Raw genomic sequence first — 26,302 nt, forward strand, 5'->3', positions numbered from 1 at the left:
TTCTCGTACCAAAAACTTTCGACGAGAAAATATCACACGAGTCTTGCGCTGTCTGATGCTGGAGCCAAATATCGTGATTTAATTGAAACGGCGAAATATTCACCTGATGGTCGGCTAACGGAATCTTGGATCGGACGCTGCTCGTCCCATGGTTCTCTTTTTGAGGCTTCCTAGTGTCTGTGGAGTCGGGCCTCACAAGCTTGTTGATCTTTCTGGTGTTAGACTCAGTCTATTGAATGAACTTGGTATAGTAGCACATATGCACGAAGACTGCGCAGCGCAAAGGTTCACTGAATACAACCCCGAAACCGGCGGTTGCATCCTCGACGTATGCTGCAGCATGTGCGCCATATGCGAATAACTAGTTACCCAGATTCGAATCGCGATCTAGAACAAAGTACCGTCTCCATCCATGAGAATAGGGCTAGATCTCGTTTGCGGGCGGTGGAGGGCGGCCATCTCCCGCCCGCCCTTCCACGTGCCAGCCTCGAGCATCTGTGCCATGCTGAACTGTACCCCCTTCTCGGCAAAATGAGCCGAAACGTGCTTGTATAACTCATCAAGCAGAGCCACGGTCATGGCGCGCCACTCCACAATAACGTCACCTGTCGCCGAGTACGAAGGCAGATCTTGGCCCGAGGCTTTGCGGCCCTGTTCAAGAATTGCCGGTTTGAGCTGGAGCACACCAAGATCGACAAACAGACCGCCATTGCGGTACTCTGGTAAGCCTGTACCCAGCTCCGCGTGGACGACCCGGAAGCCGAGTACGCGAACGAATGGTACGGTGAGGGAATACCCAAGCCACTGGGTCAGCTTGTGAAATGGCTGAATGGCCCCGAGCTCTTTGTCGCCCTGGTTGCGATCAGCAAGCACCTGGAGTGGCCAGGCATCTCCGATAGGTGTACCTCGAACATGTGTCCGATTCTTTGGCCATGAGGGTATCAAGACGTTCTGGAGGGCGGACCAGAGAACCTCATAGTCTAAGACTTGGGGTTCCTTCGACGACTGGATCAAGAAATCTTGAATGAGAGTCAATATTAGTGAAGCCTACCCATCACTTTCAGCGTTCTGACTTACCAACAAGGTTGCCAGGTCGGCCCGTTGGACCAAAGATCTTGGGCAATGAGAGCAACGAGGATCCCACATTGTTGAGGAGGTTGACCCGGGATGAAACTCCAACCATTGGGTTCTCGGAAGAGATCTGGAAGTAACGGTTGAAGACGTCCTCTTGAAGTCCAGTCAGACCAGCACCTAGAGCCGAAGTCAGCAAACCCGCCATCTAGAAAAGCACGGGAGCACCATCGTCATACCGTCAACGCATTCCTTTGGTCCCTCTACTGTACTGAAAACGCCAGCCGTGAACATGTACAGAGAGGCGACAGCAATCCCCTCGCTTCGCCCATACGTCTTGCCCGAGGTGGGTTCCTTGAAATTCCACACGTCGCCGGCGCCGGCATCCAGCAGCACCGACACGAAGAACAAGTCGATCAGCCGGCGAGTCCTCTCCGTCGGGTCGCATCCCTCCGACTCCCATTTCTTCAGCAGCGGGGTGATGCGGTCAACGCCTCCGATGTCGAAGTGCTGCCAGCGACCATGCGGAGGGATCTCCGTATATCGGTCAGGACCAAAGTCTCGCTGTTGTCCTCATGATGAGCTCTCTCAACGCCTCAGTAGAAACATGCCTGGTGCTTCTGGAGTTGTGAAGATGATAAAAACTTACGCTGATGACGCTAAGAACAAAGTCGGCGGTTTTTGGCATGTGCTCGGGGTGGTAGTCGAAGTTGTTAAGGGCCCCTTCCCCCGCAGCTTTCAGGACTAATCGGGAGCGGTCCCGAACAGCCTGCAGGCTCAGCAGGTACGAGATATCCTTGTCCTCGCTGGTGTTCATGTTGCTGTTGGTATGATGGTGTTGTACGTAGTATCGCCTGCTTCGATGTCTGGTTGTGTTCTGGTACGTGGACGGTTAAGACAGCCAACACTGGAATGCAGTTAGTAGCCGGCGTCGGTCCATGGCGGTCGGCGACCGCCGATCGTGCTTGCTGCCAGCCATAGATTGTATGCAAGTCCCATTAAGTGACACATGCCAATTGCTCATTCCCAGCCTCAGCTGAAGGGTCAAGCCTCCTCGATCTACCTTTCTCAACATGCTGCGGACTAGTATTTAGCAGCCAATGGCTCGTCCTCCCGCGTGTGATCATTATCCAGTCTTATCAGGTATCATTGCATGGCTCTCCTTCACCTGGTTTCTGGTGTTGCAGTCAGTCCAGGCCTAACCCCACCTGTCCGGACACCCCACCCAATACCCCGCGAAAGCTCTCTCGTGAAGGTACCTAACCAAGCCGAGATCAAGGGGATAACAAACCTGTATTGTTCAGAAGAAACATTTCTACATTTGAGAGAGAGTCAACTTCGTCCAGAATTAGCTGGCTCAGCAATATCACAATTGCGTGACCTGTTGTTGCAAGTTGAAGCTGGTATATTCTCACTACGGGGCTGTAGTCGGGTGTTAAGGAATTGAACTATGCAACTACAGCGCTTACACATGTTACATCAAACATACAAAGATGATGAATAGCTGAAAACATGCGCAATTTAGATGCTGTAGTTCTCGAGGCAGAGGTGGCATGCACTCTCATGTGGTTTAGAAAGTATCAAGGATGCCGTGAGTAGTAAGTAGGTCTGCGATTCACCAACCCTACAGTACCAAGCCGTAACATACCCACTCTCACGACTTAGTGTCCCCATAGTCATTCTAATGGATATGATCCCAACTAGAAGCAAACCGTTCATCAAATTGGCACGATAGTCTAGTGGTTATGACGTATCCTTCACATACATGAAAATGTATTCGGATAAGGTCCTGGGTTCGACCCCCAGTCGAGTCATGTAAATGGTCTCGGAAGATATGTATGTCTTTCATTTTTCTAAACTTTTGCAATTTTTTTGACTCTTCACTATCTTTGCGCCTCATACGCCCTCGGCTGATATGTAATCCCCCTGGTTGATTCACCACCGTTTGTGACCGACCCCAAGATAGATCATGTCTGAGGAGGTAGTCTTATCTACCTACTTCGGCGACATCACCACCAACACCTTAACCCGGAGGTGACATTTCCATTTGCCCACTTGTTTATTTCAGGAAGCCATTGAATGTCCCATTAGAGAACACTTGCTATTTCGTTAACACTTCATATTGCCATTTTCACATCGCCGCTTATCCCGTCGCCAAACGCCATATTTTTGTGAAGGCGAAATTTGTGTGGCTTATCCCGCCGCGACTTTTGGGTTGCTGCCAACCGAGGCCGACTTTTCCTAATGGAGCGACTGGACGTTTGAATACCCGACATATGTTTCATTGGACGTATACTCTATGGTCATTGTAGGTCCCGTGGCCCTTTAGATGCAGACAGATATACCCGGGAACAGCACCTTTTATTGGATGTGTACATCTAGTAAACGGTATAGCGACCATCGAGCATGAGACCTGAAGTTCTATGATAGACATATGATATAATAAACCATGAAGAGGAAACATGAGTAGTAACATGGATGCCTGTGGGTTTTATTCATTAATTGAGCCGATTATACACACATTCTCCATCATGCCGATCCAGACACGACTCGCTGGACAACCTCATCCAGATCCTCGTTCTTGAGTCCCAATGTCTCCATCGCAAAGTCGTCCTTGCCTTCCCAGTCACCATCCACAGCGCCGAGGGCAAATACCAGATCCTCGACTGCCTCCTTGTCCCCGGCATCGGCCTTCGCTTTGCTTTCCTTGATGAACTGTTCCGAGTTCAGCCAGTTCACCTTCCACTTGTCGCCCGTCGCCTTCTCAAGCGAGGCCAGAACATCGAGCTGCGAAACGCAGAAACTCTGGACGAACAGCATCTTGTTACGGTCGACCTCCTCGTTCTGGAGCACTTTGACCACGGCTTCGGAGACGCGCTCCAGAGTCGAGGTGGAGCTTCTGTACTTCCCGTCATCGAGAATATCGGCGGTCCGGGTCTTCAGGTTGAAGTGCAAAAAGTTCTCTCTCAACCCCCAGTCGAAGAGGTGGCCCGCCACGAGGCTCGTCCAAGTAAAGCCGGGCTTCTCCGCCGCAATCTTCTGCAGCCTCTCCCGCACGCGCACCTTGGCCAGGAAGAGCGGCACCAGCTCCTGTATGCGCTCGCTGCTGGAGTCGCAGCTGCCGAAGTCGGCGGGGATGAAGCGCTTCACGTCGGCCGCCGCCGCCGCGTCTGCTAGGCGCAGGTGCACGTCCACGTCCCGCGGGCGGAAGCTGGCGATGACCGCGTCCTGGCCCTGGAGCGCTTCCCGTAGACTCTCGAGGCTCATGTCGTCATCGACTGTGACGATGCGCACGGAGGGATCTGTGGGCGGGGCCGACTTGGACGAGCGGCGCTGCACGACCGTGATGTGGAAGGTGCCCGCTGCGATGAGAACCTTCAGCATGGGCGCTCCCAGGTCGCCGGTGGCGCCGAGGAGGGCAACGTTCTTGATCGCCATGTCGTGTAGTTGAAATACCACGATCGCCTCGTATGTCGTACGGACGAGAGTGGTTAACAAGCCAGGCGGCGGGTGTTCGCTATGAAGAAAGATAAACAACTGATGCAATGGGTGGCCCCAAGGTTTACTGCTTGAACAGCTCACTAATGGCACAAGATACAGGGATGAGTCAAGTATCTTCGATAACCTAGGGCCTAGTTGCGAAGTTGCGCCGCTGTGGAAAGATGCATGGGAAGTGGGTCGCCATACCTGGGGAATAGCAACAACTCATACTTAAGGTAGCCAGGCCGCTGTACATGATATAGCTCTTTATAATGACACGATATTATACACGCAAGTAAATATTGAAAGCCAACCTATTCTTTCCGGGATGGATGTAGGCTGAAGTGTGGCTTCTACTCTTGATCAATGTTGCAAAGAGAAACTGCTCACTGAAATTCAGTGGCCTGTACGCTTGTGGGCGTCTTGCCTTAATGAAAGGGAGAATATCCATGCCCTCTTCATTGGGGACTGCCACGGCGAGCCCGCCGATCGAAACTCGGACTTCATGATTCTCTCGGTGCGTATTCCCCTTTTTGGTGTCGTTTTTGCTGCGCTCTACGATGTCATTGCCGCAAGCTATGGTCGTGTCAAAAAGACCAATGATATCCAAAGGCAAAGGTTGATTGGGGCTTCATCCCAAACAAACGGTTTCATTTAATACCGCTACATGTACCTTGTAATAGTACCAAAAAGCCAAATCTCACACACGGGCTTCCAAAGGCCTGTAACCTGCTCGAGCCCCTAGAAATAGAATGCGCCCGATTGAATATTCTTCGCCGTTCATCTTTGATATCTTCGAATGACGTATGTTCTATCGTTATTCTTGAGAGACCATAGTCAATGCTTTTCAACTTGATGACGGTCTGCTATGTGCTTCGTTGTAGTATTTCAAGGAGTGTGTGCCTGTGGCCTCTGCTGCTTGCCTAGAACTTACAGGCAGCTCACTAAAAATGACAGATCACTAATCGGCTCTACCTCCATGTTCCAGGCGTGAACCCATCAGACGGTTACTTGCAGCGATCGGTGACATGGTTATATAAATTGTGCATATTGGTTCCTTGGTAGAAGGGCTTCCCCCGTTCTCTCTCGTTATTGCAGCGGGGTTTCCTCAAAGAATTACCTCAGTGTCGAGAGTAGTGGTTAGCTGTAAGCGCGTATAATAGGCAGCTTCACCCCGCAACTGCAAGCCATAGTGGTCGCGGAACATTAATTTTAGTAGCACCCACGTGAAAGAATGTTCCACCGACATGTCCACCGACGTGTATGCCCCGCCAATAGACGCGCCTGGCCCGGAACACACAAACATAAGCCGCCCATCTCATTCTCAATTGACCTTATTCGCGTTCCGCTGGCCCTCAAGGTCTTCTCGCGGCGCGACAGAAGAGGTGCCCGAAACATGAGGGAACAAATTGGCTGGACGAGATGGCGCCTGTACAGCAAACCTTTTCCGTGATCCCCGAGCTGCCATCGGCCTTCGCCAATGGCAGCGACACCGCGACTGCCCGGTCATCGAAGCCGCCCATGACCACGAAGCAGGCCAAGAAGCTATACAAAGCCGCTACCAAGCTTCCAAAGCTTTCCAAGGCGGAGCAGAGGAAGCAGGACCTGATGGAGCAAGATCGCATACGGCGGGAGTTCGAGAAGGAACGGAACCAGGCACGCGCCAAAACTGCCAGGGACAAGAAGAAGGAGAAAGAAGAAAAAGAGAAGGCAGACAAGAAGAGGAAGGGCCTGCCTTTGAAAGAGGTCCATCCGTCGCAAGATACTCTGGCCCGTTTCATGCGACCACTGAAGCCTGCCAAGAAGGTGGAAGAGGACCCGAAGCCGCCGCCGCCGCCCTCACCACCTTCGCTACCACAGACTGGCCCGGATAATGAAAGCGACGAGACCTTGTCTGCCGACGATGGCGCCAGCCGGCCTACGAAGCGTCAGAAACTGGATGAGTCCGTCGAACAGGCTATTGATGCTACCACATGTGACCAATCTCCTTCTAGGTCACCTGAGGTCAATGCACAGGAGGAAACAGCCCCAGAGATCCCAACTATGGAGGCTGAGAGGGAATCACCGCTGGCGAGCCCTAGTGTTTGCGCTGCTGGTGATACGAAGATTGAAAATCAGACCGGAAAGCGTCATGCCAATGAATCCTTCTCTGCGGATGATGGTCTGGATGACGACGACTTCAGTGCTCTCTTCGTGGATGTCACTCTTGACCCCGAGCCCGGTCTGGCCAAAGCCCCCGATTCACAACAAAGCCATCTGTTTTCGAGGCCACCAGATCCTATAGAACCGCCGGAGCCTGCCCGTCGGTCAGAAGAGTGTGTAAATCCGCCAGCAGACGCCATGGAAGCCATTATCTCGCGTACCAGCATAGCCTCCAGCTCCCAGCACCCAAAGGACGTCTCATCCCCTGAGGCCCACAAGGCTGACAGAAACACTCGAGATACGCATCCCACAGGACTGGCGAAAGTCACCTCTGATTTAGGCAACAAGAATTCCACTTCTCAGAATACCTCCAGATCACCCACATTGTCTTGCCCGACTTTAACCACGGATACGAAAGCGACCAATCTGGAGCCGCACACGAATGCGGTATCTAACACAAAAAGGCCGCTGTCAGCTGGGACATCTTCTAGACAAGCGCCTTTCGCGAGGACAGAGCCTCCACATGTACCACAAACGACCAAGCAGCCCATCTGTATCCTGCCGAATGCCAAACCTGCGAGACCTGCTACCATACAGAAAATGGCGCCACCTCCACTGCCACCCAGGTTTGAAAGCGCGAGCTTGGCAGGAAGTCGGACCAAAGCTCCACCAAGAGCAGCCCGTACAACAACACCTGCTGTAACGCGGGAAAAACACACACCAATCCGAAAAGAGACTACCGGCGAGTATACGCTCCCCAGCAGCACGCAGCTTTTCCTGCTAAACAACATGGACGATTTGTTTCCGAGTCCTTCTCAAGAAGTGCAGGAAATCTTCGAGAAACCAAGAGATATTCGCAACAAGTCACTATCACGGCATCAACCTCTTCCGCCTCCACGTTTAACCCCATCAACCACGGGGTCGAAGGTGCGAAATACTCTTGCAACGCCTCAGGTATCAACTGTCAGACAACCTGTGCGACGCATGCCTCCAGCCTCAAGGATGATGCCGCGGGTATCTCCACCGAAGCCGAAGCATAGTGATGTGCTTCGTGTACCATTACAGCCCCATGATCAGTGTAACATAGGCGATGGGGATTTCCCGTTTCTCTCGACGCAAGACATTTTCATGTCTTCACAAGACATCCGAGAACTTGAAGAAGATACATCATCCCCCATACATCCGTTAAAGCCCCTGGGGCCGGGTGCTTGTAATCGGTCTACCAAGGAGGCTATACCATCAAATAAAGACGACAGAAGAGCTTCAAATGATGGTCCAAAGGACCAGGTCACAGCATCGGAAGCTGCACCAGATTCAAAGACGCCAAAATTGAACGGTCAAATGGCCTTAGGGGTACAAAACCAGCCTCCACAGCCCTTCAAGGCCCCGATGAGCTCCTGCTCGCAGTCTAGCAGCTTGCCAGACACCCCCTCGCTTCCTCGTCGGAATACTCGAACCCCCAGTCTCGATTCATCCACCCGCGAGTGGCACCTCGATCCTCTGCAAATGGAGCGTCCCCTGACGAGCAGCGAAGTAGTAGCAGTAATCCATTTCGCTTCAAAGCTCCCACCCATAACACCCAACGGCCATCACAAGGATTTCAGAACGCCAAAACAGCACCTGCTGTTGAGTCAACAGGCGCTGCACAATCACATAGTCGAGAACCGCCGCGGCCATCACCAAAACCGTTCTTCACCTCAAGTGGCACACGAGAGTTGACATTCTTGGCTATTGAGAGGAGTAAAAGATCTGCGCGAGAAGATTTGCACGCGCGAAGGAAGGAAGATAGGGACTTGGCCAAACAGGACAAGAGCAAGCGCCTGAAGGAAACCACCCAGAAAGAGCCAAAAGTCCGCGGTGGGGGAAAGCCGCCTCGATCTGACGACGAAATTGATGATGATAACGATTACGAATTGGACGAAATCCTCTTGGCCTCGGACTTGATCAAAGAGCCAGTGCCCGATAGAAAGGCCGAGCCTCACGCGATTAATACAGCAAAGTGCGAAGTCAGCCAGACTAGAGTTCATTGTCCCAATAAGCCTGTTGGGGCTATGTCGGCTCTCAATAGACCTCGGAGCCCGGATGAGAAGAAACAGGAGTCAGCGGCGGACAACAAACCAAAAGGCTCCTACGAGAAGATGCTGGAACTTGCGGCACGGCAAAGGGACGCTCACGATCAGAAAGGGAAGCAAATAGAATCTATGTCGGAAGAGAGCGACAAAGAGAACAGGGAGCAGGATATACCTATAGCTTCTCAAGGCACCGATTACGGCGACGCGGCATGGGATATGACGGATTTGGACTTAGACAGCTTCTTGTAAGAACTGGGTATTGGCATAGAGAATGGAAGATCCGGCGCGATACAGGAGGATCAATGGCGCATTAGGAAGCAAATCACCTTATATATAAGACTACGAGACAACATCGTTAAGATAGAATCTATCAATTCTATGTTTTGTTTAAAAAGTTGCCTTCAGACTACAGAATAATATACCCCGTCCTTTCTATAATTAACCTACATCATATGCATGAGTTTACTTAGCCTAGCAACCCAGGGGTTGGTATGATGCTTCTCCTGTGCCTCGTACCAATCTGCCTCCGCTTTCTCCTGTCGAATGGCCTCGAACTCGGATGCAAAGTCGATTTGCTCCAAAGGAACGACCTTTGATTTCAAGAAAAGCTTGAAGATGTAGAATGCTGGAAGCAAACGGTCAGCGGGAGGGCATGCATATAGAAGGAGAAGTATCAGTGGAATCCGAATACTGACCTGCGAAGATAAAGACGTTCAGGTAACACGTCAAGAAGCCCGTAGCAGTGAACTTGCCGTCGACGAAGACGTCGAAACCTGTAAATAGTTAGTCTTGGATTTGCTCCGTAAACGCTGGTCGCGAAGCACTTACCCGAGAAAAAGACCACGTGAAACACAACTAATAGGGTAGCCCATGCTACATACGGTTGGCCTGGGCTCTTGTAGGGGAGATCTGCACCAGAAAACATTGTTAGCAACAAGCATAGACTGTTTGATCAGTAGAAATGACGTACCATCTCGTGAATACCCCTGAGCCTTCAACCCGGCGTGGAAGCGGATATACGTGATCTCGATAACGATCCACCCGATGAGCCCGGCGACAGTCGTGATATTGACGAACCAACCAAACACGACGGCGGTGTCGTTGCCGACGTTGAGGTACACGAGCGGCAGCAGGAGGCAAGTGAGGCCGACGGCGTAGTGCGGCGTGCCGAAGCGGTTGCAGCGCTGGAAGAGGGCGGGCGCGTGGCCGTCGCGGCTCAGGCCGTACAGGGTCCGGGACGCGATGAAGAAGCAGGCCGAGGCGCTCGAGATGGCCGAGGTGCACACGACGGCGTTGATGATGGAGGGGACGACCGAGATGCCGGCCCGGGCGAACGCGATGACGAAGGGGGACTGCTGCGCGGTGCCGGTCGCGATGCTGAGGCTGGGGTCGTCGAAGGGTCTGTTGGTGGTAGGAGTATGGCCTCCAGATCAGTACAGGAAGAACAAGAGAATGAAAACCAGTTTCTCGCACTGTTACTTACACGATCATGCCGACGGTGAGGATGCTTAGTACATAGAAGACGAAGACGCGGTAGAAGGTCTTCTTGGTGGCGGCCGGGATAATCTGCCGCGGGTTCTGCGTTTCGGACCCGGAGATGGCCACTACCTGTATGTTCCCGTAGCTGAAGGCGGCGGACAGCAGGACTTTCCAAAAAGAAAGAAACCGACCCGCGTTGCCCGTCTTGATATACGTGTTGAATGCCCCTGGGCTATACCAATACAGGAACCCCAGTCGCTCGTGACTAGGCCCGCCGCCGAGGTTAACTACCAGACCGCCGATGATGAGGCCGATGATCAGCATGATCTTCAGAGAAGCGAATATGAATTCTGACTAGATAGGACGTTCAAGTTGTCAGGGACAGTTTTTAAGGGGTGGGCACGCACTGCCAAGATCGGTCCAGAGAAAAGCAATCAATCTCAGGGGGCCATGACAAACGTACCTCTCCGTAAAGCCGAACGGCGCAGAAGTTCAAGGCCATGATGAATACCAGGAAGACGGTGATCCACACAGCCGGGCTAACCCACCAGTTCCAGTACTGCACGATGGTCGCCGCGGCGCTGATCTCGGCTGGCACCGATATCGCCATGGTGTACCCTTTCTCTGCTGTCAGCTGGGTTGCGATCTTGGTCCCGAGGGTCCAAACAAAGGCCTACAAAAGTTCCACCCCGTCGCCGCGCCCAGGGCCGGCTCCACGAACGTGGTCGCGTGGCGGATGAAGCCGCCGGTGCAGGGCATGAACGCCGTGATCTCGCCCGTGGTGTAAGAGACGCCGGCGGTGACGATCCCCATGACGATGTACGCGAGCAGAGCGCCCGCGGGTCCGGCGGTGGCGATGACCTACCGGCTCTCAAAGGTTAGCATTTCTCTCCCGGGAATAGACATGATGTCCGAAAGTGAAATAAACACCAGGCTCGAGCAAATGGTCCCTTTATTACTCCTGAGACACTGGAAGAGAAAGGATAAACACCGAAAGTCGCTTACCGTACCGGAGCTGAGGAATAGACCCGTTCCCTTTTCCGTTCGAAATCACACGTTAGCCAACACAACAGATTTATAAGGCGATCGGAGGGCACGTACGATCATGCCTGCAATGGCAATCATGTTGATATGCCGGGACCTGAGACCGCGCTTGATCTGCTCGGTTTCGCGGGCCCTGCTGTCCTCCATGTCAGGAGCAGCATTGAAGCTTGCCGCATGCTTGTCATCCTTTTCCATCGTGTGTGCGGGTTGGGGAGGCGCAACAATGACAGATTATAGACAGAAATGACAGAGTAATCACAGTCGCAACAACCACCGACTGATTAAGTCAGAGTATAGTAGCTCGCCTAAAGACATCGGAAGACCTTTCGGCCACCACGAGCCGCGCAACTCCAGTGGAGGACCGGGGTTGACTTGGGATCCCATGCCGGGTACGTGATAAGCTAGCTCGGGGAAGCCAGGGTCCGAGAGATAAAGCTGGCAGTTATCATACCATTATCAACGCTAGGTTGGGGTAACGCGGCCGTAGGATGCCGGGGCATTGGGGTTCAACGCCGGTCTGCGGAGACTTGTCCCACTCGAAAACAGGGGGTCAAGTTTATAGGAATCCCACTTACAAATACTTGCTTATAGCAGACAAGAATTTTGACTCGAACCACTATGAAAGTATTCCTTCAGTGGTGAGATCCGAGAAGAGTCATATAATAGCACTGCTGCTTGGTTTCTTGAATCATTAAAGCTTTCTGGGCCCATCATGGATGACAAATTCGAGCTCTACGACCTTCGGGTAGAGGTCGTCTGCCCCCCCTGGCAAGAGGATCCTTTGTGGAGCCAAAGCCGGGGACTATTTCACGCTCAAGGGTGAGATGTTGGAGCTGCCCCCAAACCAAGGAATCAGCATCTATAGCTTGTGTAAGTCTTGTTCCCGGCTCCGATTCCAGGGGCGTTGCGGCTTTTCTTTACTGACTCAACAAATAGCGGCGGTGCTCCCGCTTCTCCCCCGCCAAGCAAAGGGTCACCTCCAAGAATGACTGGATGTCTACAGACGCCCTGATTGCGTGCCCCGATCCTAACTGCCCATCACAACTCAAGATCGTCCGGGAGGGAATACGCACTTTCAGTCATGCAGAGACCACAGTGGTGCCTCTGGAAAAGTGATTGGAGATCAGGCGAAGAAGACTCCGTCTTGGATGTTGAAACCAGCGCTGTTGAACATATCAGTCCAGTCCCCATCATCAGCGGAGAAAGCAAAATCGAGTCCAAGTTCATCAGGGTGCCGATAACAAGTATGAACAGGGCCATCTTGAGCGTGCGGTGTAGAACGCCCCTGGATCGGTGGGGTTTCATTTGCTCTCAGAGAGCATACAGCGAGATTTGCATCAGAGGCCGCCGGAGCACTGGCGGGTGCTCTATCGGAATCAAAAACATCTCGTTCGCGTCTTCTCTCCCTTCCATCAAAATTGTAGACTCGCCTTATGCAGGCGCTCTGGTCTGTCTGGGTATCAGCGTGCTGGTATTAGGTAACAACGACATTCAGGAAGCATCCATGTCAGACCGGCGTTCTACAGAGGAAAGGAAGTACAATTAATCTAGTCACACGCGTTTGCGGTATGCCGACGCCGGAGATAATGTACTTCTAGGTATGACCCCCCTCTGGACCCCGCCGAGCGTGGCCGGCATTTCAGTGGATGAACACCGGCGACCCACCAAACAAACGGCAACTGACACCTCCTCTAGCGACTTGATACTTCTGCACACTCTCATACAAGTAAAGGCTGCTTGGCTAAACCAATATAGCTCGCTACGGCCGCCCAGACCTGGGAACATCAAGCGCTGGCATTCATTCGCTACAAAATCAACTCATAGACCCTTGAACGATAACATACGCCCGAAATGGCAGTCTCCAGCCAGCCGAGGGTGAAAGCCGCCCACGTGAACATGATGACCGATACCATCATCAAGAACCTGCCCGCGGACGGGCTGAGGGCGGTAGTGAGGTCCTTATTGGCTGCGCACCCGGAGATCACAGGCACCTTCGAAGCGGAAACTCGAAGGTATGTCCAAGAGACTGCCTTGCCGGCTGCTTCGCGGCCAACTACGAAGGCGGATGCACAGTGGCTGGACTCGACCCGGAACACCGTTCGCTGCATGGTTGGGTGTGAGCTATGCTACCAGGCGCTTCCACTTGTAGGAGACCTTGCCAAGAAAGCGCTTGATATACTGCTACAGGGAGACGGAGAGGAAAACTCCTGGGTCGCGAATACCATGGCATCTATCGACGGAGATGTCGTCCAGGCCATGACAGCTGTGCAAAAGACCTTGTTGGCGCCCTCAGGGGTACGGGAGCTTACTGGAGAGGAGCGGTTACTGGTCCAAAATCTCCACCAGGTTCTGACGGATGGATGGCAGTCAATTGCGCAAACGTCAATGGAGTATCCGTTTGATCGGGCTTTCGCCGCCGTTTCGGGTTTACTTGGAGTTCCGGCTGGACAGGACTCGGATCAGGCAATAGACTTGGGCGAAACAGGTGACGCCCCCGTGAGCTCGCCCGAGACATTTGCGCTGGATGGTAGGGAGCTGCCCCGAGTCTTCTCAGGACTGTGGCAACTGTCGAGTCCTGCCTGGGGTTCGGCGCCAACCGCAAAGATCCTCTCCCAGTTCGTCAAGCATGTACGAGGTGGCTTCACTGCCTTCGACGTGGCCGATCACTACGGAGACGCTGAGATCATATTCGTGAGTCTTACGCATGTTCATCTTCCAGGTTGCGGGAGCAATGCTAATCTTACCTGACCAGGGTCGCTTTCGTTCGGCATACCCGCACAGGGATGCACTTTTCGCCGCTACCAAATACTGCGTCTTCCATCCATTGACAGTGACCCCCGATGCCGTTCGCGCCAATGTGTCTGAGCGGTGCCAAAGGTTGCAAACCCAGAGGATAGATCTTCTGCAGTTCCATTGGCAGTTTGTAGGGCTCTTCTATATTCTTTACTGGGCAGCCGTGTTCCGATTGCTGACATTCTCGTAGTATCATGATCCACAATATCTTGACGCCTTGCGCTATCTCGCTGAAGACGAGCGTGTAGGGGCTCTAGGGCTGTGCAACTTTGACACACAGCATATGGAGAAAGTATTACAGAATGGAATCAAGGTCCATTCGAACCAAGTACAGGTCAGTCGCTACGCCTGACCAGTTTAGCGGATGACTGACGTGATGGCAGTTCTCTTTGGTTGATAGCAGACCAACGGTGCGGATGGGTGGACTGTGTCAGAAGCACAATATCAAGCTCCTGACTTATGGTACCTTAGTGAGTGTGGTTTCCAACCAAAATCTCATTCACAGTTGCCATCTACTTATGACTTCTTCGTGGCAGTGCGGAGGCTTCCTAGCGGACAAATGGCTTGAGAGACCTGAGCCCGAGCTTTACGACGAAGCGATAACGCCAAGCCAGCGCAAAGTAAGTTAAGAGTTGCAAAAGGTTTGAGAGTATTGAGCAACCCCCTTTTAACGAAAACATGTTATAGTACCATGGCATGATCCGATCCTGGGGAGACTGGGCCTTATTTCAAGAACTGCTCAACACACTCAAGATAATTGGCGAGAAGCATAAGGTCAGCGTCTCCAATGTAGCCACACGATGGGTGCTGGATTTCCCTTACGTCGGGGCCGTTATCGTGGGGGCCCGGATGGGAATCAGTGAGCATACGGAAGAGAACATGACAAGCCTGGGCTGGTCATTGGACGAGGAAGACCAACGAGCAATTGAGCTCGTGTTGCAGAAGAGCAGGCGGCATGAGATATTCGAAGCCATGGGGGATTGTGGTGGTGAATATCGCTAGACAGTCGACAAGGAAGCCCCGGTTCACTCCGTCATGATTCCAAAATGGACATGGACACACCACACACTCACGCAGTACCAGTCGACATCCTGGCAGCTTCCTATCTGAGCGCGTGGAGCGATGTGGGTGCAGCAAGGGAGACATGGGGAATCTGGGGTCGGTGGCCCTCGGAGACTCCATTGCGACGAGCCACCGGTTCAACAAGACCATCCTAGTCTGCATCGGGTCCTGTATTGAACTCTCCTGGATAGCTTATGGAAAGACGGTTATCGGCATTCGTACAGGCGGCGTGAACCCGACGAGTCACCCGCCTGCATATGACATATCTACGCACCGCCCGTCTTGCTCTGCTCAGCACGTCGGTAGACACGCTTCTACTAGGCCTCAGCTGAGCTTAGACACGACGTCTCCGAAATGATCCAGCTGCGATGCGGGTAACCCCTATTAGTCTATCCGCCATATCGGCAGTGGCCACCGTCCTTGCTGCGCAGAAGCCATGGCTTGATACGTCGTTGGCATTTGAAGAGCGCCTCCTAGCTTTCATTAGGACGCTCAACGATACCCAGAAGTATGCCATGGTACCGGGGGATACCGAGGCAAGCAGTCTGCCCTTGACCTCACTCAACGACTTGATTGGATCCTAACATTTACATGGCTGACGGACAATGGCATGGGCGTAAATGCGTGCATCGGCCACATCAGCGGGAACAGCACGCTGGGAATCCCCGACATTTGCATGGGCGACGGCCCCGCGGGCGTCGGGAACTCGCTGAACAATGTGACGACGTTCCCCGCGCCCGTCGTCGCCGCAAGCACCTGGAACACGTCGGTGCAGTACGCGTACGCGCAGGCGCTGGCGCAGGAGCACCTGGGAAAGGGCCGCAACGTGGTGCTCGCGCCGACCATCAACATCCTGCGCTCACCGCTGTGGGCCCGTGCCGCCGAGACCTTCTCCGAGGACCCCTGGCTGACGGCGCGCATGGCCGTGGCAGGCGTGCAAGGCATACAGAGCCAGGGCGCCCTCGCCTGCCCCAAGCACCTCGCCGCCTACAACCAGGACACGAACCGGTTCGGCATCAGGCCCGACTGGGTCGCGGTCGACGCCGAGGTCGACCGGCGCGTCCTGCACGAGCTCTACCTCCCGGCCTTCAAGACCGCGTTCCAGGAGGGCGACGCCGCCTCCGTCATGTGCTCGTACAACCGGCTGAACGGGTACTTCGCCTGCGAGAACGACTGGCTCCTGAACCAGACGCTGCGCCAGGACTGGGGCTTCGAGGGGTTCGTGGTGGCGGATTGGTACTTCTCCACGCGCAGCACGGTCGGCGCCGTCATGGCGGGGCTGGACGTCAACATGCCCGGCAGCGACCTGACCGATTCCTACGGCTTCCCCGACTACTACGGCGAGCTCCTTGTTGAGGCCGTCCAGAACGGCAGCGTTCGGTCCGCGCGGATCGACGACATGGTCGCGAGGGTCTGGAGGTACATGTTCAAACTTGGGCAGATCGACAACCCTGTAGCTGGCGACTCTGTCGCGCATGTCCGGACCCAAGCCCATCTGGACCTGGCACAGCAGATGGCCGAGGATGGTTCGGTACTTCTCAAGAACGATGAGTCTACCTTGCCGCTCTCATCTGCAAAGTACTCCAAGATCGCGGTCTTCGGTGTGGATGCGACGACAGAAGTCCAGGTGTCGGAAAACCACGGCGGTTTCGTCATCGACTCCACGAAGGTGGTGCAAGCGCCACTGGACGCCCTTCAGAAACGCGGTGCTGCCGAGAACATATCGGTCAAGTATGCCGAGGCGTATCCAGGGACCGGGCAGTTTCCCACCATCCCGTCCAGCATGTTCAAGGACGGAGGGGTACATGCGACCTATGATACAAACACCAATTTCTCCGGGCCAGTCAACCAGACCGAGCTAGTCCCCAACATCACCATGGCTTCGTACCCCTCCGCGCTGTGGCAGTCGTGGCCCCAAGTCTTCTCGGCCACCTACGAGGGCACATTCCTTCTCAACACGACGTGGACGTACCACTTTTCCCTCTACGGTCAGGGCACGGCGCTGCTCTACCTCGGCGGCACGCTCGTGGCCAACATGTCCTTCGCCAACTTCGGCAACACCGTCCAGGGCGTCGCCCAGCTCGAGGCCGGCGCCGAGGTCCCGCTCGTGCTGAAGTACGACATGGGCTATTCCCTCTCGACGGGCGCCTACGGCGGCCTCGGCCTGTCGCTGCCGGGCGACCAGGACGCCGTGATCGCGGGCCTGTCCGCGCTCTCGAAGCGGACCGTCGTGGTCCTCAACACGAACTCGGCCGTCCTCATGCCGTGGGAAGGAAACATCGACGCCGTCCTCGAGGCCTGGTACGCGGGCCAGCAGGTCGGGCTCGCGCTCAAGCGCCTCCTCTTCGGCGACGTCGTGCCCCTGTACCCCTTCGGCCACGGCCTGACGTACTCCAACTTCTCCCTGGGCGGCATCGCGGCGACCTGGGACAATAACAACAGCGCCGGCAATGTGTCCGTCAAGGCGGTCCTGGAGAATGTGGGACCGGTGGAGGCGCGTCAGGTCGTCCAGCTCTACGTGGGATATCCGGAGCAGGCGGAAGAGCCGCCTAAGCTTCTGAAGGGGTTCGAGGAGGTATCGCTTCGCGCGGGAGAAAGCACGTCGGCGGATCTTCGCGTGGATACCGACGACTTGAAAGTGTGGAATGCGAGCGTTGAGGATTGGGTGTTTGTGAAGGATACAACTTCATGTTGTGTTTCTCAACTGGCGACATTAAGCTGCAGCAAGAGTTAGAGTTGGGCATGTAGAGCCAATGCCGGTGACGGATCGCCAGCGTTCACGGATTCTATGTAGTAGGCAGCTAATGGTTCCCGGGTCTCTCGAGTGCACACGAAGGAGTAGGACACTATTGTATTATTAAGTAGGCTATGCGTCCTCGGCCGCTTCGGATGTCCAAAACATGTTACAGAGAGAGCGCCCGTGATTAGCTGAACAGCACTCTGCTCTGGGTGGTATATGTGCAAGGCGCCGCCCTGTCGAGCAGATTTCGAAGAAGTATATACACCAAAAAAAGCCATTATCCAATGCCAATGCTAATGCCAACGCTATGCACACAGTCTTCTTGACTCTATACTAAACTTGCCAAGCTGGATATAGCAACCGACAAAACAGACATGCTTAGCCAGCTCAGACCGCTCCTCGTGAACGATGCCGTCGAGCCAGGTGCAGTCGATTCCGACCCAGATGGCGGACCAACAGCGGTAGGTCTGCCGGAGCCGGTCCCCGTAGGCATACTGGTAGGCAGGAGCGCTCGGCTGGTGGATGTAGGCGGCGCAGACGCGGGCTTGAAGCTGGGTGGGTTGCACTTCCCCTTGATAGAAGCAAAGTTCGTGTCAGGCATGATCTCCATATCTTCGGTGCCGCAGTTGGCGTATTGGGCTAGGTGGATGGCGTTGTTGGTTTGGTCAAAGACGGCTGCGAATCGTTAGTCTGGATGCCAGGTTCGTCGCGCGGGGGGGTTGCAACCTACCATATGCAGATCGCAGCATGGTATCTCCGAGCAGAACGAAGTCTTCGTTCGGCGAGATACCAAGGTAGCACAACGGGCCAAACGAGGTCGAGACCTCTCGGATCATCTCGTTGTAGGGCACGCGAATGGTCAAGCCCGGGAAGGCGAAATCGACAGTCCCTGGCATCTTATTCAGAGAGCAATCCACCGGATAGAATCCGTTGGCATCCGTGCCCGGGGAGCCAAAGTCGGCGGCAATGGTGTCGGCCAAGGCGGTCGGAAGCAACGTGAGGGTTGCGCCACTGTCGAGAAAGACGGCCATCGTGGTATTGGCGTACTTCTTGGTCTTCCCGCTTGGGGGCGTGAGGCTCATGTAGTTCATGTCCACCCAGTATCGAGGGACTCCATCGGGTGATTGTGCGGCGGGCACGATGGGCAAGGTCACCAGATTTCCGGCGAATTTTGCTGTGTCCAGGCCCCCAAACATGACCATGCCTTCTTGCTCATCCTTGCTGCCGAGGGCAAGACTGAAAGCTTTGGTCTTAGTGACGTTCTGAGCCTGCAGTTCATCGACAAAGTTCCTGTAGCCCAGGGTGACGTTGACCCCGTGGCCAATGCCCAGGATCCCGGAGAACTCATCCTTGGTCGCGGTAGCAAAGCCGAATCGTACATTCTTTAACGAGTTTTTCGAGTTCTCGAAAGCGATGTCGTCGGTGACATACTGGATGTTTGCGCTTCCAATGCCGTATCGGAGAGTCTTGGTTGCCTGCATCACGTTGGCCGTGATGGACTTGGAAGGAACATAGGAGCCTACAGCCTGACAGAACCGTTTGTCAGACGTTGTGCCTAGGTTCGTGCAATCCGGGTTCACCCATAATTCGAAAGAACCAGTGTCCAGCTGAACAAAATTCGGTTGCGGCGGGTTGCCGATGTCGAGCCTCGCATAGTACGCCACATCCGATCGGTTGGCGAGGGCCAACGTCTCGATGCCGCGCTTCTCCCACATATCGCCAAAGACTTCGCGATTGGTCGAATGGAAGACTTGAAACCTGATACAGTTTGCACCATGGGCGGCCATCCGGGCCGTGTCGTTGTGCGGGACGACATGCTGTGCTTGCGTCCCCAGAGCCAGGACTGAGGAAGCCAGAAAGAACGACAGGGCCGTCATTCTTATGTTAGTCACTTCCGTGCCAGATACAGCATCAATCTCAAGCCCAATGTTAGTAGTCTGACATACAAGGTGTTTCCGAGCAAGCTCACCTCTTGATGCTTCCCACGGGAAAGCCGGACAGGGCAAAGCGGATGATGTCAGAGAGGGTACAGTCCGGGTTATGCCTGAGAAGCGTAGCTATATGCGATGGAGGATGCGAGTATATAGGCCCAGTATAGTAAAAGTCAAATACGCTGGTGAGACAAGGTCGTCTAAATGAAGCCACTGGGACATCCGTACAACCGTAGATCGAGTCAGCTTCGGGGTGACCGATGAGGTGCAGGCGGACGTAGTTGCAGCAGCAGCAAAAGAAAGAATAAACCGAACCAGCGACGCGACGTATATAAGTATAAATGTAAGAGGGGAGAATTAAAAGGTATCGCGATTGCTTCGTCGTTTTCGCCGGCGATTACTGCAGTACAACCAACAATTACAGTGCTGGCGGCTGGGCCAGGCAAAAATTGGAATAAGGAGCGACGGATTAGCCAGGCATCCCGGATGCAGGCGAAGGAAAGGAAAAGGAAAGGCGACGAAGATGACGAATGACGACCGGAACCAAGAAAAAAAAGCCCAGAAAGCCGAGATAGACCAGGCAAGTATGTATGTAGATAGATAGGTAGGTTAGATTAGGAGGCGGCACCGCAGCGATTCATCTATCTGCATACAGATCGGGCTTTGGACGAGCCAACGACTGGGTAATGGACGAGCCGGGCGGGCTGGGCAACACTGGGCAACACTGGGCAACACTGGGCGACGACTGGGCGGACGCCAAGGGCTCCAAAGGCTCCAAAGGCTCCGACGACTGGACACACTAACCCAGGATCATGTCCACTAATGTCGACAGCGCTCGCTAAAAGCCCCTGGCCGGGAGTACGACGAACCCGTAGGACAAGCCACCTGCCACTTGCCATGCCATCTCAACTCTCTCCCTCTGCCAAGCGCGAGTGAGAGCCGAGGAGAGAGAGAGGCAAGAGGGTGGTGGCAGGGTGGAGATTGGCAGCGGTGATCAAACACCAGAAAAGGACTGCCTTTTTGCTGTGAGATGCGCATTGTCGTTACAAGGATGTCGATGCGACTCTGTCTGCTGGGCATTGGGCATTTAGGCGGGACAGAACAACCCAGCGCTCTGCCCAGAGGCCCAGAGGCGGCACTTACGGACGACACCCACCTAGGCAGGTTGGCCACCCGCTGAACCGCTAGTACGATGTGTTGAACCTCTGACGGTCTGGGCGGAGAGCCAGTTTCTCTGGGCTTTTTTTTTGTCCATCCGACGAGCACCCGATACCTGGAACTCGTCTCGTTTCCCCGTTACAGGTCACCGGTCACCGGCTGGTTCACGACGGCGTGGGCAGCTGTTTCTTTTACTTTCAGCTGATGGGGCTGGGCGTACTGTCATGGCAGTAGCGTTCAGCCCGGGATGCCGTTAGGGCCATCTACAGTAAGCTGGTTACTTACCTGAAGTATTCATGCTGTGCGAGTCTGTATGCACGCACGATCTGGCTGGGTGTCGCCCACTGGAAGTCGTCCCTATACATAGATCCAGCAGCTCATGGATGGGTCTCCTATTATGCTCGAAATGTTTGAGACATGGCCAGCGCGGACGGGACAAGTGACAGTTCAACTGGCACAATTGTAACCTGAGTTCAGAAGGCCAGGGGTCAGGGCTGTGTTGACGTGTTTCACCATTGGTGCGTAACAACAGCGGATCCACAGCAAGCCTCATGCGGGACGGAAGGGTCTCTGCATCCGTCCCATGTTCTGCAGTAAACATTTTTCGCAAATCATTAATTAAGAGGAAGCGCTTCGCTCCTTTGATACACTATTCGCGGATAGTCGGGCAACGGGAAATAACGTGCAGACCGGCAACGTTTGGGGTAGACCTCGCCCTCTCTACTTGACGCCACGGAAGACTTATAACAACAGGCGCAGCCATCTTTGACAAATTCGAACACCGCTCAGCTCAAACTCGTCCTGCCAAGAGACTTGCAAACCGTGTAGTTGTCCCTCTTCGTATCTAATGGCGAGGCGTCCTCACGAACGAGTAAGGCGCGGCTGGGTACTTTTGGGTTGGGCGACAACCAAGGCTCGCCGGTCGATGCGGACCTCGCTACGGTAGCATGTCTATGACCCCCGTGGTATATTGCAAGGCATTATCAAATAGTCTAGCCACGCCAGATGTCTCTTCACGTGTGCACTGAGCACGGTAACGAGGCCCTGCGATTGCGACAGATGTTGCCACGCTTCATCTATATATATCATTGTTTGGCCATCTATCTGATAATGGGGATGTTAAAGACCGGACGGGCTCATATGGCTTGTTTCACTTGTTCAAGCCGGGCATTCAATTGAGCTGAAGCCCTTGAGCTAGAAATGCAGAGAGCCGGCCAAGCCCAGTACTAGTCGCAGGTAAAGATGATATTGTACCAACTGTGTTCATCCTAAGCTGCGGTATGAACTTGTTCCTTCCACATTACATACCGATAGGGCCATCTTCTTGAGCGGGTGTCGACACAACGTAGCACGTACGCCCAGGGCCGTCATTTGGCCGTCTGTTCTCTTCCAGCTTGGTCCAGTGAATCAGGCTGATGGCTAGCTAACAAAAGCTATATGGCGAGCCTAGAAAGCCTTCCTATCGCATGATGATGAACCACTACTAATTGTACGGACTGCTGATCATTAGACCAAGCAAGTTCTCCCAGCGTCCAAATGACCCGTGCCAGTGTTTGTGGTGTAACGCAGTGAGTCTCTGCTGGATGATGTACACATGCCTGTTCGTTTCTGGAAAGGCCGTCTTCAAAAGACTCAAACAATTGGCCACCTCTTTGTTGGCTTGGACCATTGACAATTGTCGTCCAAAGGCGGGAGGGAAAGAGTATTGTACATTCTCCACGACCCACTTAGGCCGGGGGTGTTTGCGGTGTAAAGATCGACAGGCCGACTTCATCCAACCCGATGGTTCTCCGGAACGGACCCGAAAACAAGAAACCAGCATATATTCGCGTCACATACAGTCGGCACCTGCAACCACACTCCTTGTTCTGTTTATAGACTCGCGATTTGATTCCCCAGCTTCAGATTGGCAACTGAACCCGCTCAGGGTACGGAGCCCGGGGGCGTCTTCATTCTTCCTCACCGAGGAATCTGCTCCATTGCCCATGCCGGATTACTGACGGCGTCTCACGCTTAGGCAATTCATGACTGCTGCCTGGATCATCGCTTGTCCCACAACCGGTCAATCAGCCATCATCATCAACCGTTTCAGCTCATTATTGTCCTGAAACCGTTTGCCCACACTAACGCTCCACGAGCCGCTGATTTGAATTTGCTGCCTACCGACCTCTTCGCTTTTGTTCTCTCCTTCATTACATAACTCAGAGGGCTTTGAAAATGACGTCAACACCAGACCCAAAAGCAGCTATAGGGGCGCTGTCGCCCTTCACCTCTGACCCCTCTGTCGCCCCCCTACGCCACGTCCATGGCCGCCTACCTGGCCGCCAACGCGGGCTTCAAAGGTCTCGGCACGGGAGCCCTCGTCTTCTTCTCCCCCGACGCCGAAACATCCAGCAACAGCTCCGGCCAGGGCGACGAAGAAGCAACGGCGGAACGCATCTTGCTCGTCCAGCGCGCGGCGCACGACTCGATGCCGCTGCGCTGGGAGGTGCCGGGGGCGCGTGCGACGCCGAGGACGAGACGATCCTCCACGCGGTGGCGCGCGAGCTGCGGGAGGAGAGCGGGCTGCGCGCCGCGCACATCGGGCCGCAAGTCGGCGAGCCTATGGCCTTCTTCACGCGGCGGGGCCGGCGGATGCTCAAGCTCAGTTTCTTGGTCGACGTGGAGGCGGGCGCGGACGGGCAAGGCGGGAAGAAGTCGCCGCCGGTGGTCAAGCTGGATCCCGAGGAGCATGCCGCGTTCTTCTGGGCCACGGAGGAGGAGTGCCGGCGACACAGGGTCGGCGAGACGGACATCGAGTTCACTCACATCAGTCAGGAGCAGACCATCTTGGAAGGTTTCCGCTTGCGGAGAGAACTCAGGCGGCAGGCGCCGTCATGAGGGCAGCGCAGGATATGGATGGCCCACGGACTACGGCGACCATCGCGGATTATCGCTAGGTAGCTACACAGAGTACGGAGCGATCCAACCAACATGGTACCTACACAAAGCCCAGATAACCTGACGATTGCATATAACAAACGAAGTGGCGCCCATGTTCTTTCCCCCGTAAACATTCCGGGCCTAAACATGTCAGGTTTTGCGGTGAACCCTGCTCGAACAGCTGCTATCTGTACTGCGCCATCGACTCATAATCCATATCCATTCTGCTTTCGTACCCTTCCTTGGAAAACCGTAACCCCATCCCTCGGAGTATCCGGGGAGTTGGTATGATGTTACGGATGACACTCTAAGCCGACAGCCTTCAAGTATGGAACTTGGAGAGGGGCACTGTTCAAAACACCACTCCTTTGACCAACAACCTTCGACAAAGATATGAAAAATCATGGTGTTGGCAATGTATCTCGGCGACTGAAACAGTAGAGGAGTCTGGAGCTTTTCTATTATTAGAAACAGTCACATCCACTACCACAGCGCGCTTTTAATGGTCAGATTACAATAACAACACCCTCCCGAGGAAAGATCAAGCCCGGCCGGAGACTGTCCTGTCTGGCCATGAAAGAACCGGAGTAGGGAACCAATGCCCACTGTATGCCGAAAGTGGCTTCGATGCCGGGAAGGAGCTTCGCCCACATGGGGTTGCATATATTAAATTGAATAGTTGGGCCACTCGGAAGCCGAGCCGAGCATGCAAGGATCGACTGCGGACGAGGCGATGGGGGTTGCCTACGGGGGCGGTCCGGGTCTGGAACTACTGTCTGGAGGAAATAGAAGGAAATATATGTAGTATCACACTCATTGCATTTTTCGCCCATAAAAGGCTTTTACTTAGGTCTGTTGTAGTTTGCTCTAAATATAGAGAGGCCATGTGCTACAAGGGGACATGACGTTGCGGAGGGGGAGGTTTGCTGTGCATCAGCATCATGGTAACAAGGGGAAATAACGACAGTTGAAGACTGTCAGTCCACCAGCGATGTACATCAAATGGATAAAAAAAACACCCCGACCAAAAACAATTATGGCCATGCAAGACATCATAGTGAACACCAAGCCCACGTCTTGCTTCGATATGTCGTTTTGCACTGATGTCACTTGCTGCGATGCGAAGTGATGCGACTGTTGTGCTTGTAGTAGGAGCCAAACATCACGTGACGTTGAATGACTAAGCCGTGGATGGGTCAATAGAAGGAGGGACGAAAGTGTGGGTGGAGGATTGATGAGCTCCCAAAAAGGGTTAACGCCCATTGGCTGGATTTGGAGCTGCTCGGGTTTTGACTCGAACGATTATGAGCCATTGCTGCCGAGAGAGTATCATCAAATCAGCAAGGAAAAGTAGAAATCCCTCTCTTATTCCTACACCTGAGGTCCCATCGAACACCACCACCCCCACGACGACAAACCCACCCGAAACCTCTCCGCTCTTCAATTCCTCGACCTAGAATGTTTTTGCAACGCACTGCTGTCGCGGCCGCCCGCCGTGCCGCCGTCACTCCCGTCATCCGACGCAGCTTCACCGCGTCCGTCCTGCGACGTAAGGCACCGCCGCAACACCGTCACCACGTCATGCGTCCTCTCCCAGCTGACCATTGAACCTTGCGATATTACAGGAGATGCCGGAGCCAAGAACGTCGAGCCTCACTCCTCCGTCGGCCAGAAGATGAAGGCCCTTGCCGGTACGCTGCTCCCCTCGGACCAATTGATCCAATTGAGTGCTGGATTGGCTACGCGAAGCGATCGGGGTCAATTGGAAGGCAATTGAACAGAAATATCATTGGGCGGCAGGCTGACATGGAATTTCGCATTTTCCCACAGACGTCAAGACCGAGGACGACCTTATCGGACCCGGTGCCGCTCCCGGTACCGTTCCCACCGATCTCGAGCAGTCCACCGGTCTCGAGCGTCTGGAAATCCTGGGTAAGATGGAGGGCGTCGACATCTTCGACATGCGCCCCCTCGATGCATCGCGAAAGGGCACTATCGACAACCCCATTATGGTCAAGTCTGCTGGTGACGAGCAGTACGCTGGCTGCACTGGCTACCCCGCCGACTCCCACGTTGTTCACTGGCTCGGTGTACGTACAACCAACCCCATTTCCTTCGACTACGGCCTGCGCCTGCGGGCTACGAGTGTCCGTCCGCAATGAACAGGCAACTGTCTAGCTGCGAAAGGCTACTTCATAGTGTGACTCTAGCTATAGTAGAACGGAGAAACTGACCTTGTCATTTTACAGATGTCCCGCGAGCGACCGATGGAGCGATGCCCCGAGTGCGGCAGCGTCTACAAGATGGAGTACGTTGGACCCCAGGACGATGGCCACGGCCACCACGACCACCACGGTTACGAGGAGCCCAAGACCTTCGCCGATTACGTCAAGCCCCAGTACTGGTAA

The 26,302-nt window shown here is 54.2% G+C and overlaps 10 protein-coding genes across 10 annotated transcripts; 6 read left to right on the forward strand and 4 right to left on the reverse strand.

Moving 5' to 3' along the window:
* Positions 1-387: 387 nt before the first annotated feature.
* PG986_001552 (uncharacterized protein) lies at positions 388-1,888 on the reverse strand (the record flags this gene model as incomplete). The annotated part of the gene is made up of 4 exons (XM_066837774.1): positions 388-1,019; positions 1,078-1,251; positions 1,311-1,635; positions 1,721-1,888. The coding sequence occupies 4 exons, from the start codon at positions 1,886-1,888 to the stop codon at positions 388-390; spliced, it is 1,299 nt and encodes a 432-aa protein (XP_066706667.1).
* Positions 1,889-3,600: 1,712 nt separating this feature from the next.
* PG986_001553 (uncharacterized protein) lies at positions 3,601-4,509 on the reverse strand (the record flags this gene model as incomplete). Its single annotated transcript, XM_066837775.1, has 1 exon — positions 3,601-4,509. One exon carries the CDS (start codon positions 4,507-4,509, stop codon positions 3,601-3,603), a length of 909 nt encoding a protein of 302 aa, XP_066706668.1.
* Positions 4,510-5,973: 1,464 nt separating this feature from the next.
* Positions 5,974-9,014, forward strand: PG986_001554 (uncharacterized protein; the record flags this gene model as incomplete). The annotated part of the gene is made up of 2 exons (XM_066837776.1): positions 5,974-7,140; positions 8,106-9,014. 2 exons carry the CDS (start codon positions 5,974-5,976, stop codon positions 9,012-9,014), a joined length of 2,076 nt encoding a protein of 691 aa, XP_066706669.1.
* Positions 9,015-9,232: 218 nt separating this feature from the next.
* Positions 9,233-11,483, reverse strand: PG986_001555 (uncharacterized protein; the record flags this gene model as incomplete). The annotated part of the gene is made up of 9 exons (XM_066837777.1): positions 9,233-9,390; positions 9,461-9,538; positions 9,594-9,674; positions 9,736-10,166; positions 10,249-10,598; positions 10,708-10,862; positions 10,922-11,105; positions 11,250-11,279; positions 11,346-11,483. Coding segments are annotated over 9 exons (1,605 nt in total), but the record flags the coding sequence as incomplete, so codon positions are not given.
* Positions 11,484-13,139: 1,656 nt separating this feature from the next.
* On the forward strand, positions 13,140-15,083 carry PG986_001556 (uncharacterized protein; the record flags this gene model as incomplete). The annotated part of the gene is made up of 5 exons (XM_066837778.1): positions 13,140-13,979; positions 14,041-14,244; positions 14,272-14,415; positions 14,465-14,701; positions 14,769-15,083. The coding sequence occupies 5 exons, from the start codon at positions 13,140-13,142 to the stop codon at positions 15,081-15,083; spliced, it is 1,740 nt and encodes a 579-aa protein (XP_066706671.1).
* A 670-nt stretch (positions 15,084-15,753) lies between these two features.
* Positions 15,754-17,877, forward strand: PG986_001557 (Beta-glucosidase; the record flags this gene model as incomplete). The annotated part of the gene is made up of 1 exon (XM_066837779.1): positions 15,754-17,877. One exon carries the CDS (start codon positions 15,754-15,756, stop codon positions 17,875-17,877), a length of 2,124 nt encoding a protein of 707 aa, XP_066706672.1.
* A 334-nt stretch (positions 17,878-18,211) lies between these two features.
* On the reverse strand, positions 18,212-19,760 carry PG986_001558 (eukaryotic aspartyl protease; the record flags this gene model as incomplete). The annotated part of the gene is made up of 2 exons (XM_066837780.1): positions 18,212-18,558; positions 18,614-19,760. 2 exons carry the CDS (start codon positions 19,758-19,760, stop codon positions 18,212-18,214), a joined length of 1,494 nt encoding a protein of 497 aa, XP_066706673.1.
* A 577-nt stretch (positions 19,761-20,337) lies between these two features.
* PG986_001559 (uncharacterized protein) lies at positions 20,338-20,617 on the forward strand (the record flags this gene model as incomplete). Its single annotated transcript, XM_066837781.1, has 2 exons — positions 20,338-20,402; positions 20,470-20,617. 2 exons carry the CDS (start codon positions 20,338-20,340, stop codon positions 20,615-20,617), a joined length of 213 nt encoding a protein of 70 aa, XP_066706674.1.
* A 2,660-nt stretch (positions 20,618-23,277) lies between these two features.
* On the forward strand, positions 23,278-23,852 carry PG986_001560 (NUDIX domain-containing protein; the record flags this gene model as incomplete). The annotated part of the gene is made up of 2 exons (XM_066837782.1): positions 23,278-23,460; positions 23,487-23,852. The coding sequence occupies 2 exons, from the start codon at positions 23,278-23,280 to the stop codon at positions 23,850-23,852; spliced, it is 549 nt and encodes a 182-aa protein (XP_066706675.1).
* Positions 23,853-25,352: 1,500 nt separating this feature from the next.
* PG986_001561 (cytochrome c oxidase polypeptide IV) lies at positions 25,353-26,302 on the forward strand (the record flags this gene model as incomplete). Its single annotated transcript, XM_066837783.1, has 4 exons — positions 25,353-25,443; positions 25,520-25,585; positions 25,725-25,984; positions 26,144-26,302. The coding sequence occupies 4 exons, from the start codon at positions 25,353-25,355 to the stop codon at positions 26,300-26,302; spliced, it is 576 nt and encodes a 191-aa protein (XP_066706676.1).

The sequence above is a fragment of the Apiospora aurea genome (genome assembly GCF_038362705.1).
Source record: "Apiospora aurea strain CBS 24483 chromosome Unknown utg000001l_segment0_segment0, whole genome shotgun sequence".
Classification (NCBI taxonomy): Eukaryota; Fungi; Ascomycota; class Sordariomycetes; order Amphisphaeriales; family Apiosporaceae; genus Apiospora; species Apiospora aurea.